At 41.5% G+C, this 17,823-nt stretch overlaps 1 protein-coding gene across 5 annotated transcripts in view; it reads right to left on the reverse strand.

The window, feature by feature from the left end:
- MIDEAS (mitotic deacetylase associated SANT domain protein) overlaps positions 1-17,823 on the reverse strand; it is a 54,759-nt gene that overhangs the window by 4,718 nt on the left and 32,218 nt on the right. For all 5 annotated transcript variants that reach the window (XM_030003224.2, XM_030003229.2, XM_041127343.1 and 2 more), the window contains 7 exons: positions 16,109-17,801; positions 10,151-10,468; positions 8,846-9,191; positions 8,314-8,380; positions 2,859-3,001; positions 1,775-1,878; positions 475-550 (listed from right to left, as the gene is read on the reverse strand). In XM_030003224.2, the coding sequence (XP_029859084.1) occupies positions 475-550; positions 1,775-1,878; positions 2,859-3,001; positions 8,314-8,380; positions 8,846-9,191; positions 10,151-10,468; positions 16,109-17,566 (2,512 nt within the window). In that variant the 5' untranslated portion in view covers positions 17,567-17,801. The remainder of the gene's footprint in view (positions 1-474; positions 551-1,774; positions 1,879-2,858; positions 3,002-8,313; positions 8,381-8,845; positions 9,192-10,150; positions 10,469-16,108; positions 17,802-17,823) is intronic.

Raw genomic sequence — 17,823 nt, forward strand, 5'->3', positions numbered from 1 at the left:
CATTTAAAATTTTGCAGAAACATTGACAGGCATCAATAGTTGGCTGAGCTTTCTTCAGCAAGCTTGAAAACTCTTCCCATAAAACCCTCTCTTAACTCCACCCTGGAAATCCATGCCAGAGAGGCTGTGGTTCTGAGGTTACCACAGCCTTTCTTGTACATACTAGCTTTCTTTCTGCACTCTCTGTGGCTTAGTGTAAGAAATCACATTCCCTTTTCCCCATAAAGGAAATCAGAACACACACATGTGCAAATACACACATGCACGTGTTCTGAGAGAGGCAGTGTTTTTTACATTGTAAGTGTCATAATTTGCTTGGGCAAAATTCTTGGCAAGCCTTCACTTGATTTACCAGAGAGAAGAGTGGTCTTTTAATCTTATTGTAATGTTACAGAGTTCCCCAAAAGAGCAGAAAAGGATAGAAAAATTCCTTTATGATAGACAGGAAGCACAGAGTTATTCTGGTTAACAAACCTGTGTAGTGATAATCTGCCAAAGGGTGGGTAGGCGGTCGTACTGGTGTCTTCAATAGCAGTTTGGTCAAAGCTCCCTAAGATAAACACAAATAAAATAATTAATTTAATGTTTGGGGTATTTAAAACAAGGATCTGGCAATTGTTAATCCTCTCCTTTCCGGCAAGCTAACTGAAAAGAACCATAGCACAGTTCAACATTTGTGACAACTTTAAAAATCACATTCTTGACTATCCACTGAGTCTTGGGTACCAAAGGCAAGTGGTAACTTCTCAGCACCTCTTCATGTCTCTGAGAACTGACACTTTCCAACGCTACCACCATGGTATTGGGAGAGAGTTAATTCCATAGACAGAGACCATGCAGCAGTTTCCTCTCATTTACTGAAGGCCTAAGTTACATACTCACATCCAAAAACACTGCCCTAAATCATGTCTGTCTTAAACATCCAAGTTACTGTGATCTTATCTCACTCAACTAAGCAATATTTCAAAATAAAACCACAGTCATGTGACTCAAACATTCCACATAAAGAAAAGGTGGGCTGGTTCTGGGAACTTATCTAGCAGAAACCCAACACATACACACAAAAATTATTTTTTATTTGTTCTCTTCTCCAGTGCAAGTCAATACAGTCTCACAAGTGTCAGTGCTGGTGCACTACAGAGAGCAGGAAACAAGCAGCCAGGCAAAAGTGTGGGATACTCCTGACCACAGGGCTGATTTATGCCAGGTTAAATCAATCATAGAACTACAAAAGGATGACAACCCTGTGCCGTATGCTACACTCTGCTCTTTGATATTACCTCCCAGGGGTGTCAAAGGGCATTTATGAAAGTGTATCATGTCTTACAACACTGACATAAAATTAGCAGCACAGCTGTTCTATAGACATGCACAGAGAAGTTAAATGGATCTGCCAAAAGTAAGAGGAGCAAGACACTGTACTTTATGTCTCAGCTTCAGTCCCAGCACCTTATTTTTCCTTCCAATCTGGTCATCTTCCCAGGAAGACATCATTTAAGATTCATTTAGTAGCCTCAGCTCACTCGCTGTGGTAGACTGTCAGTCTGTTTGTTAAAAAGCCAAACATGTTGAAGTTGGAAATATGCAAGATAGTAAGTGAACATGGCACTGTACATCAGGCAGAACCCACTTTAGGGACATCTAATGGACACTAAACAGTGGGAGCCAGATGCATAGAAAGGAGTTTGCAAGGCTCTCCTCTCAGGAATGACAGGTTACCAGGCCTTCATTAACATCTTTGACCACATCAAGGTGAAAAGCTGGGAAGACTCACCAGAATGCTTCCCTTTGCCTCATGTAAGAAATGCAGCGCCAGCTCCTGGTTGGTTCCAGCCCCAGGAAAAATGCTTGAACAGGCAGCAGCTAGCAGGTTTTCCACTATTTCCACAGAGGTATCAAACAAATTCAGATAAGATTAAAATAGAGTTTCCTACAGGATTCACATCATTAATTAGCTCTTTTGAAGCAGGGCTAGACATAACAGAAAGTAAAACTCTCAGAGAAGTTGAATGTCATTGCAAATTTATCTGGGTCAAATTCAGACACAACTCAGCTTTAACTCGGCTGAGTTTTGGAGAACTGGCTAAGTCCAGGCTTTTGACGAGAAAGGTTTCCCCTGAGGGCATGAGATCTGGCACATGGTCACACTGGAGCCCAGTAAAGCCTCATTAGACCGCAAGGCCACGCAGCATTACTCTGCATGCAGCACTATTTACACATGGAGTTTCTTGCAAATCTGCTCCCTCCTATAATGTCTTCCCATCTCCCTTCACCTCAGAGATTTCCTGAATCCCCCTGCCCCTTATATTGTTAATTTCCATTTTACCATACCCTTTTTTCTCTCTCATTAGAAAGGTTTCTTCCAAGCCTGCCCACTTCCTCTTTCCTTCAGGATTTATACTACCACAACCCATGTGCACCAACAGCAGACAGCTCCCCAAATCTGCTACTAGCAGCCACAACTCCTGCTTCCTCATCCTGACTTCTGTCTACCAACTTGTTTTTTCCAAAACATTTTGTCTAGAATGTCCCTTGAAAATACGGAAGTTGAGTGCATGTGGTGTTCAAATGTTAACAAAGACAAGGAAGCTTCACTGAGCAAAAGGCTGCTCTTTGCCTGACCATAACAAATGGTCCCATTTTATCTCAATTAAAAAAACCAATCCTATCAACCTCCCACCTGCCACACGCAACCTGATAATCAAGTTTTACTCCTAAAACTGCTTTCAAGACCACTCAAATATGTCACTTGACTAGCAGCTCTGAGAGATTTTAAATTATGCCTACAGTAGATACATGGCTACCCCTACAACAACTGTGACAACTGAGTCCTATTTACCAGCCTTCCATGTTCTTACCATTCTCTTGGGTGACTTTGTTGGTTTCCAGGTCACCCCACGGCTGCCACACCAGCTCTGCTTTATGTTCATCAACTGCTGCCAGAGATCTGTCTTGGAGTGATGGGATTTCTGCTTGAAAGCGAGTTCCTACATTAATTCGCCTGCCGAAAAGGTAAGAAGTAACAGTCAGGCTCCCTTTACAATATCCAGAAAGTCTCTGTCTCTGCTAGAAGCATTAATTACAAAGAAATTGAAATGCAGCAGGCTCTTGCATATAACATGAACAGCTTTCAAGTGTTGTAGGTTACATTAATAAGTATGACTCAAAAGGTGAGAGGTTTTACATCCACTACCAGTTTCCATTGTCTTATCAACAACGGTTGAAATTGCATTTAAATTAGGGTTCCCTAATAACTGCTCAAATAACAGTTATGAGCTTTCAATAATCATCACTTTTTGAGTGGCTGTCACACAGACTTCTCTTACAGCAAGCTTGCTTCTCGTCCGTAAGATAGGTGAGCCTGTTTTAGTATTTATGTTTTGCCAGTCATAACTACAGAACCATAGCATTATTTAGGTTGAAAAGGACTTCTGGAGGCTATCAGGTCCAACTCCCCATTCAAAACAGGATCGATCTCAAAGTTTGGTTCTTTATGATCTTGACACAAGCTAGTATCTTCTAGAAACTACTTCTAACAACTGAAATAAAAAATATAAAACAATGAAAGCTGTATTGCTCATTCTGTATCAAAACCAAGTCCCATTCTTTTATCAACAATCTCATACTTCTAGATTCTGAATTAGCAGACACATTTTTCACAACATGCAATCCACAGAGCGCCACACCTGTTTTAAGTCAAGTGACCATCCACAGAGATTCTACTCTATACTAGCAAACACAATTTTGTGCACAGGGATAGGTTAAGGACCACCACTGAAAGACTGCTCTACCAGACTTGGAGGTCTGGAGGTCTGCACCAATAGCACAGCAAGCAGTGAGAGCACGGATGTCCTTTGTCTCTACATCTCTTACTCAACAGCAAAATACGCGGAGACACAGCAGTAGCTACACAAACTCAGAAAGTTGTCCTTGGACTTACTTTACACTAAGTAATGCAACAACTATGCATGCAATTCACAGGTCCGGAAGAAAGAGCAAAAGAAATGTCCAAGCTAAGCTAGCAAAAAGACCCTTCAGAAAACCAAGATATCAGAACACCAAGATATTTGAGAACAGCTGCTGCTCAGACCACTTAGAATATAATGAAAATCTCCTATTCTGAAATAAGATATCTATGCTTAATGCAAAAATGTTCCTTTTTCAGATGTCAGTCAACTAGCACCATACTGGTAGCTCCTGGAACAGTAAAGTATGGAGAAATAAGCTTTTTTTTGTGAGAGAGTAGATCAGGCAGTGCCCACAAGATGATTAAACTCTGGAGTTGCTTCATTAGAAAAAAGGTAAAACTTCCTGCCCAGGGCAAGGTCTGCTATAATTCTCAAGTCTTGGCTTGGTTCCCCCCCAGCATAAGGGAAAACGCAATTACCAGAGAAAAAGCATGATCCAGTACAATAAGGAATAGTAACAAAAACATCTGAGAAATGGTGGCCTCCAGACTTTTTTGGTCCTCTGCTGTTCTGAAATGACACATGCATGTCCATTACAAAAGCAAGAGTCTGGAAAGGTGTGGGGAGGCCTTGAAATAACACATATAAACCATACAAAAAACCAGAGATACACTAGCAAATGTTCTAGTAGGATGTTTTGAAGTCCTAGAAGACTGTGGTATCAAAGGGAAGGAAGAGGGTATAATTTTCTTTTATGGAAGGGGAAGAAGGAAACACCTTCACTCCCTTTTTTCTGCCTAATACATCAGTTCGGTATTGTCAGTAAGCATCTGCATCATGAGATGTCATGAGCTGAAAAAGCCTGCATTGAAAACAAATGGCTGATTTCTAACATATATTAAAAAAGATTTTACAAACTATTTCTTCTGCATCTATAGCAGATCCAGATCGACTTCCTCACACTTGAGGGGAATGGTTTATTCAATAGTTTATTCAATACAATTCATGTATCTATAAACAAAGAGATGCAGAAGGTAACTACCCTACACACTTGTTCTGACTTCATCCACCCATTCAGCAGCAGCTTGAAATTGACAGGGTGAGATTCCTACTTGGACAAGCAGAATCTGCTAGATGCACAGACTGATGCTAACTTCCTTCCAGTAGGTGACAACAAGATGACATCCAGCACAACAAATGTAGCAGGAAAGTTTTAGACAGCTGCCATATACTATCTGACCTCTTCCCAAAAACACTATCTCCAATACCTGCTGAAGGTAAAGCAACAGGGACATTACACATCTCACATCATGGCCACGGACAGGGGAGAACTAAACCAGTTGAAAACATCCAATCTCTCATGCCCAGTTGTAACTGTTTCAGGATCTGCTTCTCAAAATTAATTCAATTTCAAATGCACACGAGAAGTGGAACCTGCATGGAGAATGAAGAACCCCAAGAAAACCTCAAAGTTTGGTTTTGTGTTTTACAGGTACAAAAGTCTATTAAATCTATAACACTACATAGTCTTCCATTTTTCCTTCACCTGTCGTGATTATCTTGGACAGAAACAGCACAATCCAGCCCAAAAATAAAAAGCAAGAGATCTGAAGCAAGACTGAGAAGACCTTGCTAAAAAACAAAGCAAGACAAACACCCTGATAAATTCTTCTTTCAGCACACTCCGATGGACTACAGAATGATGTTAATGTGGAGTCTTCTGCTCACTGTGATTAGTCTTTCTTATTGTTATGGCACGCAGTTTCACAGGGGAGGAAAGGGGTATGGATTATGATCCACTCTAGAAGGGATGACTGCTGGGAACTGACACTTTGCTGTCAACTGAAAACAGATAAAAAGGCTGTTACTGCATTGGGAAATTTGGGAGATTTTGTGTCCCGAGACACAGACTTCTCTGGCCTCATCTGTAAGAGGGAGAGAGGTAATTGGAAAAGCTGGAGGGAAAGAATGCAGGCCTTCTTGAAAGGCTATCAGAAGTTACTTTATCTTGAAACTAAACTTAGAATATGGTGTCCCTGGTCTAGAAAAGCCTAAAAATTAGACCTTGTACCTGGAATGCCCAAATAAAACCAGATTTCTGCTGCAAGAGTTAACCTGAGCAACCTGATCTAATTTGGCCTGCTCTGAGCTGAGGCTCGGACCAAATGACCTCTAGAGGTCCATTCAAGCTATGTTATTCCATGATTCCTTTACTGATGAAGTCTGATTCCAGTACAGCAAAAGTTCTTGCCCTGTAAGCACCAACGGTGCTCTTGGGACACCCGGGTATACAGCTGAGCATCGTTAACACTCAGAACTAAAGCTGTGAATTGGGAAGGCAATTGAATTGGTGCATCACCACAGCTATACTTAAGGCTGAGGGGTGACTTTAAGACTTTGAAGCAACTGAACTGCAAAACCAGTAGGACACAAAGATCTGTGACACCAGCTGTCTATTGTACTACTTCACAAATAGAAGAATTAAGCTTCATTATCACATTTCCTATTCCAAATCTCTGCAATGAAATGACCTTTTGAAAAGCATTAGCAGGAAGTCTAGCAAAGCACAAGCAATTAAGAACGCAATATCGGGTAATCACAAGTTATAGTTAACTTCTCACAGTCGAGACTGCAAATCAAAATTTTTTTTATTAAAAAAAAAAAAGTGCTTTATGCTGTATTTCCTTTATAGAAGGTACATCTACAGAACTGACCACGACAGTGCTGTACAAACTAGCTTTAGAGCAGCATACTGATTACTTCAACAACACAGAATGACACCAGTTTGCTAGTTTATCTTCGCTAAAAGCTAAAGCTATCTACACATCTTAAGTCTTACTGAATAGATGCTTACACGACAGCAAGACAACTCTTTACACATAACTCCCTTTTGGCAACAGGAAATGAACTTGCATTACTATATTATGGTTCAAAATTTCCAGCAACAAATTTGAAAATTTTCACACACAACTAAAATTGCAGCTAACTTCATGTCATTAATTTCAGCAATTTAAACCAACAGACACAACAGCCAAAGACAATTGCACCGTAGAGGTCAAAGATCAAGACCTGGTGGGGGGAACAAAAAATATCTGTTCAAGAAAAGGTTCCCCTAGATTAGTGTGAAATGAACCAACAACAAAAAGATTAATTAAGCCATTTTCAAAACAGATTTAAACAACACCAAATGTGCTTATTTCCACGAATGGGCTCAGTGTGGAAGGGATTTGCAAAGGTGACAAGAATAATCTAGGTTGGTTCACAATTGCAACATTTGTTCAGGATAGCCTGCTGCCCAAAGTGCAGAAAACTTAGCTTCAAACAGGAAGGCAGAATGGAAAAAGGGCAAGAAAAAATTAATTGACAGCAAATGTTCTGGTCACTTTTAAAAATATAAGCTATTTTGGAAGAAAAAGTAGAAGCTGCCTGGTATTTATTTGGAGAGAGTTAAATATCTCAAATGTTACAGGATACACTGCAGAGTTAGAGCAGAGGTTCCTGACTGCACAGTCAGCAATACAGAGCCACATGGGTGTTTTTATGCTATATGGGTGTTTTCCATGCCATGCATCTCCATGTTTAGATTTTGCAAGAGTTCGTTAACCTAGGTATAATAATGAATTGGGACTAACTTGCTGTAGTTCTACAGCACTGAACTTGAGCTGATAACACTCCCAGAGGGTTTGCAAGGGCTGTACAGAGACATGTAGTACTCTTGCTTTTTTTGCTACTCTGCTCAGGTTTAGCAGGACTGGCACAAAGCCTAAGCTCATAACTCCAGTATCTCCAAACTGTGTTCCCTAGTGCTGCTGGGACCACACATGTCTGAGCTTTCTCAGCACACAGCCAGCTAAAAAAACTAACAAGGCTTATTACCTCAGGCCACACACACTGTATGCAACTGGCTGTAGTGCTTTCAGACTGAGCTAGCCCAGGAGGGAGCAAAGTCGTGTTCACAGTTGCGCTGCAGCTAATACACAGCACATGGGTAACCTGCAATCTGACCAGTCCACGTGAGAGCTAACTACATTTTCCATACTATGTTTTGGCCTTCCTCTAAAGGAGCATTATCTCCCCACTCTAAAACTAACATACAAAGAAGTGTTTGTATACAACAAAACAGGACAGACTCACCTTTAGCTAACCATAGTATTTCAGCCCAGAGACAGATGAGTAGTAATAGAAAGCAGTTAACATCACCAGAATTACAAGGTGCATTTGGCCAAACAAACATTATTTATGGTGTGGAGTAATTTTTAATAAAGACAATTTATATTTTGAGTCACCAATAGGAATAGCTGTAATGTTGCTAAGATACATCAACTGTACAGGGAGTAGCTTGAAGGTTTAGGAGGAAAAAAGGAAGAACATTTACTACCTGGCTAAGAATCTACTGGGTACTTACGGTTCAATGCTGACCGGGGTGGCTTCCCCCACTACTGTAAGAACAGGAGGGGTAACTTCTGAACTATCTGCAAGGAGAAGAAAGAACTGTTCAGACAGCTCATCTTCACACTTGAGGTATATTCTTCACACAGCTTGTAAATCTAGTTGGAGCTATCAATCTCTCAAAAAAGGTACCCAAGTGCTAAAGGAGTTTAAGATGACCAAGAACTTACCTTCCAGTCACCACTGACATCTTAGTAATAACTATTTACTGTGCCCTCAGTTCAAGATAATGACAATCTAGTATAGAGGAACTAACTTTTCCATTCCTAATAATGTCAGTAGGGGGTGTTGCAGTTTACTTGTGAATGCATCTTAACATGCATGCCCAGGTGGAAGCAACATTGCATTTCCTCCATCCTAGCTCCTCAGACTATCACGAAGTCCCAGTTCCACATAACCACAACTCCTAAAGTCATGATCTTCCTCCTATTACCGCACAGTTCCTAATCATAAATTAGCCAAGAAAGGAAGGATAAAGTGGAACTTACTTGATCTAAGCAGAGTTCTGTGAGCACTTTTAGGAGTCATTGGAGGTGGAACTGAATGACCACTTGAAGAGAGGATAGCATTAAAATATAGTCCAGATCCTTCTCTCACTGGACTAAGAATTGGCGGAGGAGTGTAAGGAGGTAGCTCAAAGTTCCTATCTGAAGGATGATCTGCCAGACGGACAGGTGACCGTAAGTGGCTCTGATACGGAGTAATGTTAGAATAAACAGGTGGTGCAATAAAGGTGCCAGCTTTTGGTGGTATGAAGAGTGGCTCAGGTCTTGGCCGCTGCTTTGGTTTCCGGGCAAAGCCCTCTGCTTCATCCTTTGGAACAGCATCTTCGTGCTATTGAAAAAAATTACATACTTAATTTTAAAACTTCAGGTCATTTGAAAAACTTCAGTGAGATGACAACATTCTTTCACAGCAGCTCAAAATCTAGATAGGGCAGTTGGAGGGTGTCTCAACAATTAGCACAAAGGGAAAGAGGGAGGAAGAAGATGGGGAATGGAATGGACACAGGAACTACTAGGTAGCAACACTAGCTCTAAGGGCTTATGAAGTTATATTTTACAAGAACTACACGTCTGGTCCAACCTTTGTTTGGATAGATAATGACCTCATGATAGCTTTAAAAGAGGACACGAAAGTATAGCAGAACCCTGGTACAGATATAGGGTGACACCAAAGAGTGATAAGAGTACAGAAGACAATACAACAATATTGTCTTAGAAGCTCAAGCGTTTAAATGCAGAGAAACCTCCTTAGACGCTTGCCATTTGTCTCGTATCCGAACATTCTATTGTACTTCTGAGTAGAAGAGACAAAAAACCCAACAAACCAAAAACCCACTCAACAGCACCATACTGAAGGGGAACACTCAAGTACTGACATTCAGAACCTCAGTAAGAGATTTAAATTCCATAAGAATAAATCTTCACTTTGGATTTTATTCATAGACAGAGATATGTGCACTACTCACAATTTATTATCTATGTATGTATGGAGAAAGCACTCTTTACTCAGACTATTTATTCTAGTGTTATTGACCATCTGGCTTTATTCACTGCGTAGTAGTGGGGCACTGACTGGCTGTACTAGCATTAGCTGTAGGTCATGAAAAGCTACTGATGCCCAAATATATGGCAATATTATTATGAAAAAAATCCACAGTCCCCAGACTACATCCATTCCAAGTTCAGGCCTTAAGATCAAACTACTTTAATAGAAAAGCATATGGATAAAAACTAAATAATTATATCTAACAGATTTGGCTCATCTTTGTTTTTTTAGTGTATCCGTACCTGATTTGAGGTTTCCACATTAGTACTACGATTAGATCGCCTCCGAGTGACTATCACAGAAGGCTTGCGTTCACAAGGAGCTCGATCATTTGTTTGGCCTCTCTGGAGCTTTCCATCCTCAGACTTTTCCTTTCCAAGGCTCTGCAAGTCAATTTTTCTCACTGGCACAGACACAGGAATGATAAGAGGCACGAGGCTGTTATCCTCCCGGGCTCTTTTGGGAGCTGGTGAAGAACTGGCAAATTCCACAACACTTTTTGCAGCTGTAGGTCCTGGTGCTATCAGCACACTCTTCTTCTCCTCTGAAGTATCCAGTTCCTGAGAAGAAAAAGAGATTCCTTAGAAGTTCTGTAGTATTTACATAATAGATCAGAGGATATCCCATATTCAGCATATATCAAGTTTCTCAATGCAATCTGCAAGCTGAAACGGATTTGGAAAAGTGTTACTGGAGGAAAAAGAATACTTCACAAAAGCGTTACCAAAATTTCTTAGAATTACTTGAGGATTGCCTGAAGTCTCAACTGCTAGAATATTTGTATACACCATTCTTAAGTATCAGTTCACTACCTATGGTTTGACATTTTATTTTGCAGATGAATTTGTGCCCTGCCATATAACTTCCAACAAAGGTTCTTCAGTTTTAGTAATGATCAAAAGCTGCATATTATTAATTTCAAGTATTGGACTTCTATTCCAGGAAAGACTGACTTTAATCTTAATTAAATCTCTCATACAAAAAACAGAACTAGCTTTTCACTGCATTTTTTCTGATTTACATGACAGAAGCACCTTTCCTTATTATAACTGGAGCCTTTGAGGTTTGTTGTCTAACTAGGCTTGAGCCTGAAGGACCTTAGCTCAGCAGAATCAACACGGCATAACGCTGGCACTTTTTGCATTAGTATTACAGCTTCCATGTCTCTGCTTTCTTTTACTTATGGAAACCCTAGAAAACAGAGCTCCAAGGAGATGGGAATGAAGGATGAGTTACCAAATAAACACATGGATACTATAACACCAAATGGCTTCAGGTATTGTTACATGAGTGATTTCTAGTCCTTCAGCTGACTATCCACATGTTCACTCCGCTCTCAATTCGAAAGCAGTTGCCAGCTCACTTAGAAGCCAGATGTTAAAGCACAGCTTTCAAAAACACCTCTCAAGGGATGTAAAAGGCCTTCTTGAGCTCTGATGAAGTGCAATCTAGAAGCTGTAGAAGATGCTCCTTTTGGTGTTTCAGAACTTCACTCTAAAGAGCTCTGCTTGGAAAGCCTTTGGATAGGATTAGGTATACAACCTCATCCTCCATCAGAGCCACAATCTACTGAGGAATCCATCTGAACAGCTGTGTTTTGTAGGTGGAAACTAAGGCACATTATCTCTCAGGAATGACAAGAGATCTCCAACCTGGACTTCCAAAATTTTGCAGAGATTTACTGAAGTCCTCAAAAAGAATCTATTGTGAGCCATTAAGGATACTCAATCCTGATTAAAAAGCTAGCATAAGCAGGTTCTGTCACAAGGATTCAAACACCCCCCCAGTCATTTCACTGTGGTCATAGATCAAGAAAGCAGGCTTCACTGATGAGCGAGAGAACGTGCTCCAGCTGGCCCATGAAGAGTCAACCCATTATAGCTAGAAGGACACCAGACTGAAGTGCCACTTTGATACTATATTTATATTGAGGGAAGCGCAACTGTATTGTCATAAGATGCATCAGTCAGAGCCTGGAGTTGGTGCTCTGGCCTCTCTCCAAATGACAGTCCTGGTAATTTTTGTTGCTTTTAAGAACAAACAGGTCCACTCTGGAACACTAAGCCTTCCAAAAAAGCTAGGTGCCAAGCTTGTGCAAATAAAATCAATCATATCAAGAATATTTAGGACTGCCTCCTTCCAAGACCTTTTATTAGAATACAGCTAAGCGTGCACAGAAAGGTTTAACCCATAAGCAACACTGCAGTTTAGAAGTCTGACTGCTTCTTTACAGAGACTGGAGATATCTGCCCCCACCACACAATGATGAAACACACAACTGAAAATTCACCGTTGGCATCAGCTGCCCCAGACTGCACTGCAGAAGGAATTAATGAGCATATTACTCCAGGCTGGTGATATGCACCTGTACTTTCCCACAAGACTACCAATGTTGGATTTGGAGCGCATTCATCATGCTGACAGATACATCACTAGGGACCACTACCTCTAGGTAGTAAGGGGCTCTTGTAAATTTTTGTAGCCTCCCTTCACTACTTCAGGAAAGAGAGACTAACAAGGATGCCTTTTTAAACATATAAACAGGTCAGCTACTGGAAACAGATGCCTATTTCCACTAGTCCGCCCCTACCTGAAGAAACAGCTCACGTATCGCTTCATGCTGCTATACATGGGTCTCCATTCATCAGGGAAATTTATGATGTTATCACCTTATTACTGAAGCCTAGTTAAACATCTGGGATAGCTCTGGGGTCTTCTTCTGGCAGCGAGATCCACAGTAAGATAGTTTTGCACCACTGTTTAGAACGGTGCGTTCATACTACATTCTCCAGACCACTGCCAAGAAAAGTCTTGGTTTTAATCAGATTACTTTTTCCTCCTAATGTAGTTGTTACTAGTGCAAGCACTCTAGCATACTTTCTGGGTACCTGAGAGAATAACTGCAATCAAACAAGTAATGGCAATATGAATACGTGAACGAGCACCAATTCTGACCAATCTACAAACCTCAGATACTTCCTGTGTGCTGCACAGATCTCTGTAGGTCAAGAGACACGAACTAATTTCCTGACTACAAGGAGGAAATTATGGCAGCTAGTCACACAAAAGATGTCACATTTCTTTGGCTGTATGATCGGTTAAACCATGCTCTTTTTATTTTCAAGATTGAGAGGTAACCAGCAAAGGACCCTCTTCCTTGATGATGGGAGAGATGACCCCTTCGAGAGAAAAGAGAAAGGAGGAGATGTGAGCAGTAGTAGAGATAGAGAGAAGACACCACCGGGAATTTAATATAAATAGTTGAGACATCCTTAAAGATGCTCTGGTCCACAGCAGAGCTTTTCTGGTCATGAAAGATCACACATACCTGAGGTTTATTAAGCGGGGACATGACTTATTTTGGAATTAAGCTATTTTTTTCTGATCCCTAGTCTCTCAACTGTTTGATTATGCTTAGCGGTAAGCAGAAATGATTCTCTGAATAAGGGACAGGACCTTCATTTGTAGAACTGCTAGGGGATTTTCAGCTAGCTCAGCATCTCTGTTGCAGAATTTGGGGCAGGAAGGCTGCTGGATAACTCCAGCAAGTGCAACTTGTTGCACTTCCATTTAGACTCTTGCATAAATACTGAGGGATGAACTAGTGATCTAGAGTCCTCCAAGACACCCACAGAAACCCATCAGTCATTTTGGCATTGATCCTGTCCATCCCTCAAGTGGTTTCTAAAAAATTTAGAATTCACAGACAAAACCCAATTGCAATAGCTGGAAGAATTGTTCCAAGGCCACTGCTGTGATCAGACAAGAAAACACGCTAGCCTTTTAGAAACACCTGCCAGTACAGTGCTTTCTGCCATCATTCTGCATCATCTTGCTAACAGTAAAGGTAGATTCTCTCTGCAGTCAGACTGAAGCTTGTCCATGAAGGAGGTGAGTCCAGAACTGCAATTCCACAAATAAAACGTTTTTTTTTCCTTCCCCTTTTGTATGTGGCAGCTGGTGCCCTGCCCTGTACCAAGGGAAAGAGGCGAGGTAACTAAAACCTGTCTCCCTTCCATAAAGGAATATTTAATTCCAGACAACCTTAAGACAACCATTTCAGATCTGAGAAAAGTTTTCTGCACTATTAAAGAAAACAAATTACACTGCCTTTTTGCATGTAACAGTTGTATGTGAAATGAAACCATAAAACTAAGAGTTGAGAATCTGCTGCAGCCTGTAAACAGCAATAAGCTTGTACCACCTGAAAAAGGCAGGCACAGTATGACGGGCAGTTCTGATTCAAAGCATCAGTTGTGACACTGCATGTAGACAGATACTGCTGTCCAAAATACTGTTTTCACATAAGGTACACACACCTACATTGGAATGTTCAAGCAACTGCTTCAAATGATGAATGTATCTTCTTTCATCAATAAATTAACCCTATGGCCTTCTTACATGCTCTTAACATAACCTACGCTACAGAAGGGTTCTAGGTTGTTTATAATAGAAAGACACTGACAAGAGAAGCAGACCACTCTCCTCCAGTAAACATGTTTTCTTTTTCTCCCTCACATGATATCCAACCCCCTTAAAGGTGTAAAATCCATCAGACCTCAGGTAAGAATCTTATCATCTTTCCAAACCTCATCCTGAAAGCCTGAAGCGATCTAAACATAAAGAGTTCTTCTGCTAGTGCCATCATGGAAGCAAACAAGCTGCCTGCATAACTGCAAAGAACAAAAGAGCATCTGTCAAAACACTTCCCTGTTTGGTCTTTACGTTATGAATCAAGCTGCAAGCAGACATGCCTTCAAACGGCCAATTTCTTGCTTCGCCTCTCAGCACCTTTTTTCCTAGATGCTCTATTAGCTTTTTCTTGCCACTGTGTTGGTGATCAGACTGCAATGTGAATTGTAGGCCTTCCTGCAATATAAGCATATAATGGCTGGGAGAGTATGAGCAAATAGCTCACACTGCTAACTACTACTAGTTTTCTATCAAATCTGCTTGTTCAACTGGAGTTAGAGCAAAATGGATTGAAGACAGCATCAACAGTCACTGGCTGCTGGCTGCTGTGCAAGAGATGGAGTAGGCTATGGATATTTGCTTCGTTGTTTATTAGTTTGGTTCTTTCACTCAAACAGCACATCCCCCTAAGGAAGGGATTGGAAAAAATGGCCACAGACAGACTAGGAAAAAAACAATGACGAGAACAAGAGAGGGAATAAAATTCCCTTCCCTTTGTTGCCTGACTGGGCAGCAACTCAAGTGGCAAAACTGTAGGTAAAAAGCAGCTCATGCTCCAACACCCATATTTCACCAGCCTCTGACAACAAAGCTTCCAAATGAAAGTGTATCTTTACTTCTCATAAGAGGCACTCAATGAAAGATTAGTCAAACCACAGTTGAAAGAAAACGTCAAAAAACAACCTTCAGAAACCCCCACCCAGCTCCAAAAACCCCACCACTTGCCTCCCCTAGGCTAGTTTATTTTGAACCTTGTCATTTTGCCATATGGAATACATACTGTACAGTTTAGACTGATGGGACACCAAAAGGATGAGAGTAGTGAGCTACCTAATCAGCCAACACTAAATTTCTTCCCCATCAAGCCCTACAGAAGGTCTACAGGCAGACTTTGTCCTCAGGTTACCAATCTCCAAACATTTGCTGCAGGTCATTCTCAGAAACAGGATACCACATCAAGAAGACTTTTGTTATACCTGGTATAAAGTTCTTCACATGAGGCTTCCTCGGGCTTTTAATATTTGGGAAATATTGAACATGTGCTATGTAAAAAGTACATAATGCAACCTACAATTTAGAAACACTTCAATTGTTAAAACTGAAAAACTGGCTGATAAGCAGCAGTGTTTTAACATAAAAGGAAGAGAATGTTAAATTGGTAGAAAGACACCAAGTGAACTGCTTATACTTGTCTCTCTAAATTCCTGATCAGCTTGAGGCTAAGCTCGAAACATCTGTATTTTGAAGCCCTGGGATAAAATCACATTCGGTATTAATGAAATAAAACTGCCCCTAGGTGGTTTCACTGCACTAGATCTCTGTTCTCCCACATCTATGAATTACAGTAGCTGAACTTACACGCCACCACTCCAGAGCTGCCCTTGCTGTACTACAACACTTCTTGCATCAAGATACCACCCTATCCTGCAGATGTACATAAATTCTTTTCATTTCAGCCCTATTTTGTAGTCTAAAACACGTTATATTGGTCAGGATGTATACCTTACCTTTACATTCTGAAGAGAAGCCAGCTCAACAGCTTTTTGGGCCAAAGTTAGCAAATTGGCTTCTTGAGAAACACGCCGTCTCCGTCGTGTACTCTGGATTACGCCACCTCTGACACCCTGAAAATCATTAGTTCTCTGAGTGTTTTCTTCAACTGCTTCTGCCTGTTTCTCCCCATCTCTACCATTCTGGGCTGTGGCTTGCCTGTCTATTTCCACCTGGCACAGCTCACTCTTGACCAGGACATCCTTCTGCCCCAGATCCATTCTCTTGGGGTGCGAATAGCTACTTTTGTTGTGGGCCAGTGATTCAGGCGGCTGCTGTAATGGGACCTCTTGCTGATGTGTTTGCCAGTGATGCAGAAATAAATTGCTAGGTTGTTCTTCTGCCTGCTTGGAAGCCAACACTTCTCCTGCAGATGTCAGCGGGACACCTTCTTTGGAGAGTCTCCGTGACCTTCTTGGAAAAGGAATCTGGGTCTGAGGTAGCACAGTCTGTTGGTTCTGCTCTGTTAGAGCCTTGAATAGTTCCTGGTTCCTCTCTGTTTGCTGAAACTGGTGTGCCATCATGTGATGCTGAGGTGCTGCAGCTGCCACATGAGGCTGTGCTATGGAAGTAGTTTGCTGCAGACTGAAGGCTTGTGTGGCAGCCACCTGCTGCTGCTGCTGTTGAGGATAGAAATTTTCAAACAGTTGTAGCTGGGGAAGAGCTTGCTGTTTTTGTTGAGCAGTAAATGCTGGACTGGAAGAAGCTGGGGCTTCTTGAAAGACATGTAACAATTCAGGAAGACCCTGCTTTTGGCCTTGGTGACCAAACGCAAGTTGGAAAGGCTGTAACGGCAGACTTTGATTCTGCTGCTGCTGTTTCTGCATCTGATGAAAAGAATTTATCTGAGCTTGCTGTCTAACCAGGGCTTGCTGCTCCAGCTGAGCCTTCTGGGACATCATCTGCTGGACAGCATCTCCATACAAGTCCAGCTGTGACACAAACACTCCTTTCTCTTGATTTCTTTTAAGGGCTTCTGGGTGGCCATAGAAGCCTGGGGCACCAGCATTGGAGTGGGGTCCTTTTGGGTTGCCCCCAAAAACCATACTGTGGTTCCACATCGAAGGTGGAGACTGCCAGTGGCTGTCACCCCTCTCTGGCAGCCGGTTTCCCATTAGTGAATTCTGCCATTTGACAGCTGTTACCGTCTGGGACATCATCATTGATTCTCCCCTATCTTGACTGTAAACAGAGTTCATCAGAGCAACATTGTTGGGGGCATTTGTTAATGCTCCTGCATGAGAAATCTCCATAGTTTGGGAGACCGGTATATTCCCTCCATGACCATAGTACTGTCCTTCCTTAAGCTGCTGCTGTGGTTCTTTTGATGACGCAGCTATTTCCTGCTCATTAAAATAGGCAATTCGTTTCCCAGTCCTTTTGTTTGAAGACTTTTGCTGAGCTTGAAGATTCATAGTTCAGCCTATTCTCCCAGCTGCACACACTGTATTTACAATCCACCCATCCCTGAGGGTGGGGGAGGAAAGGCACGGAAGTCTCTCTTTTCCATTCAGTTTTAGTAATAAAAGGCAGGAAAGAAGTCCAGATGAAAGTGCATCCACTTCCTTTCTCTTCGTATGTTTCTCCCACTTCTTTTCACTCTTATCCTTTGTGGTTCAGAGGTCAGTAGGGTCCACTTAGTTACAGGTCCTGAAATAGAGAAGCAGTTGCA

The sequence above is a fragment of the Aquila chrysaetos genome, chromosome 2, assembly GCF_900496995.4.
Source record: "Aquila chrysaetos chrysaetos chromosome 2, bAquChr1.4, whole genome shotgun sequence".
Lineage (NCBI taxonomy): Eukaryota > Metazoa > Chordata > Aves > Accipitriformes > Accipitridae > Aquila > Aquila chrysaetos.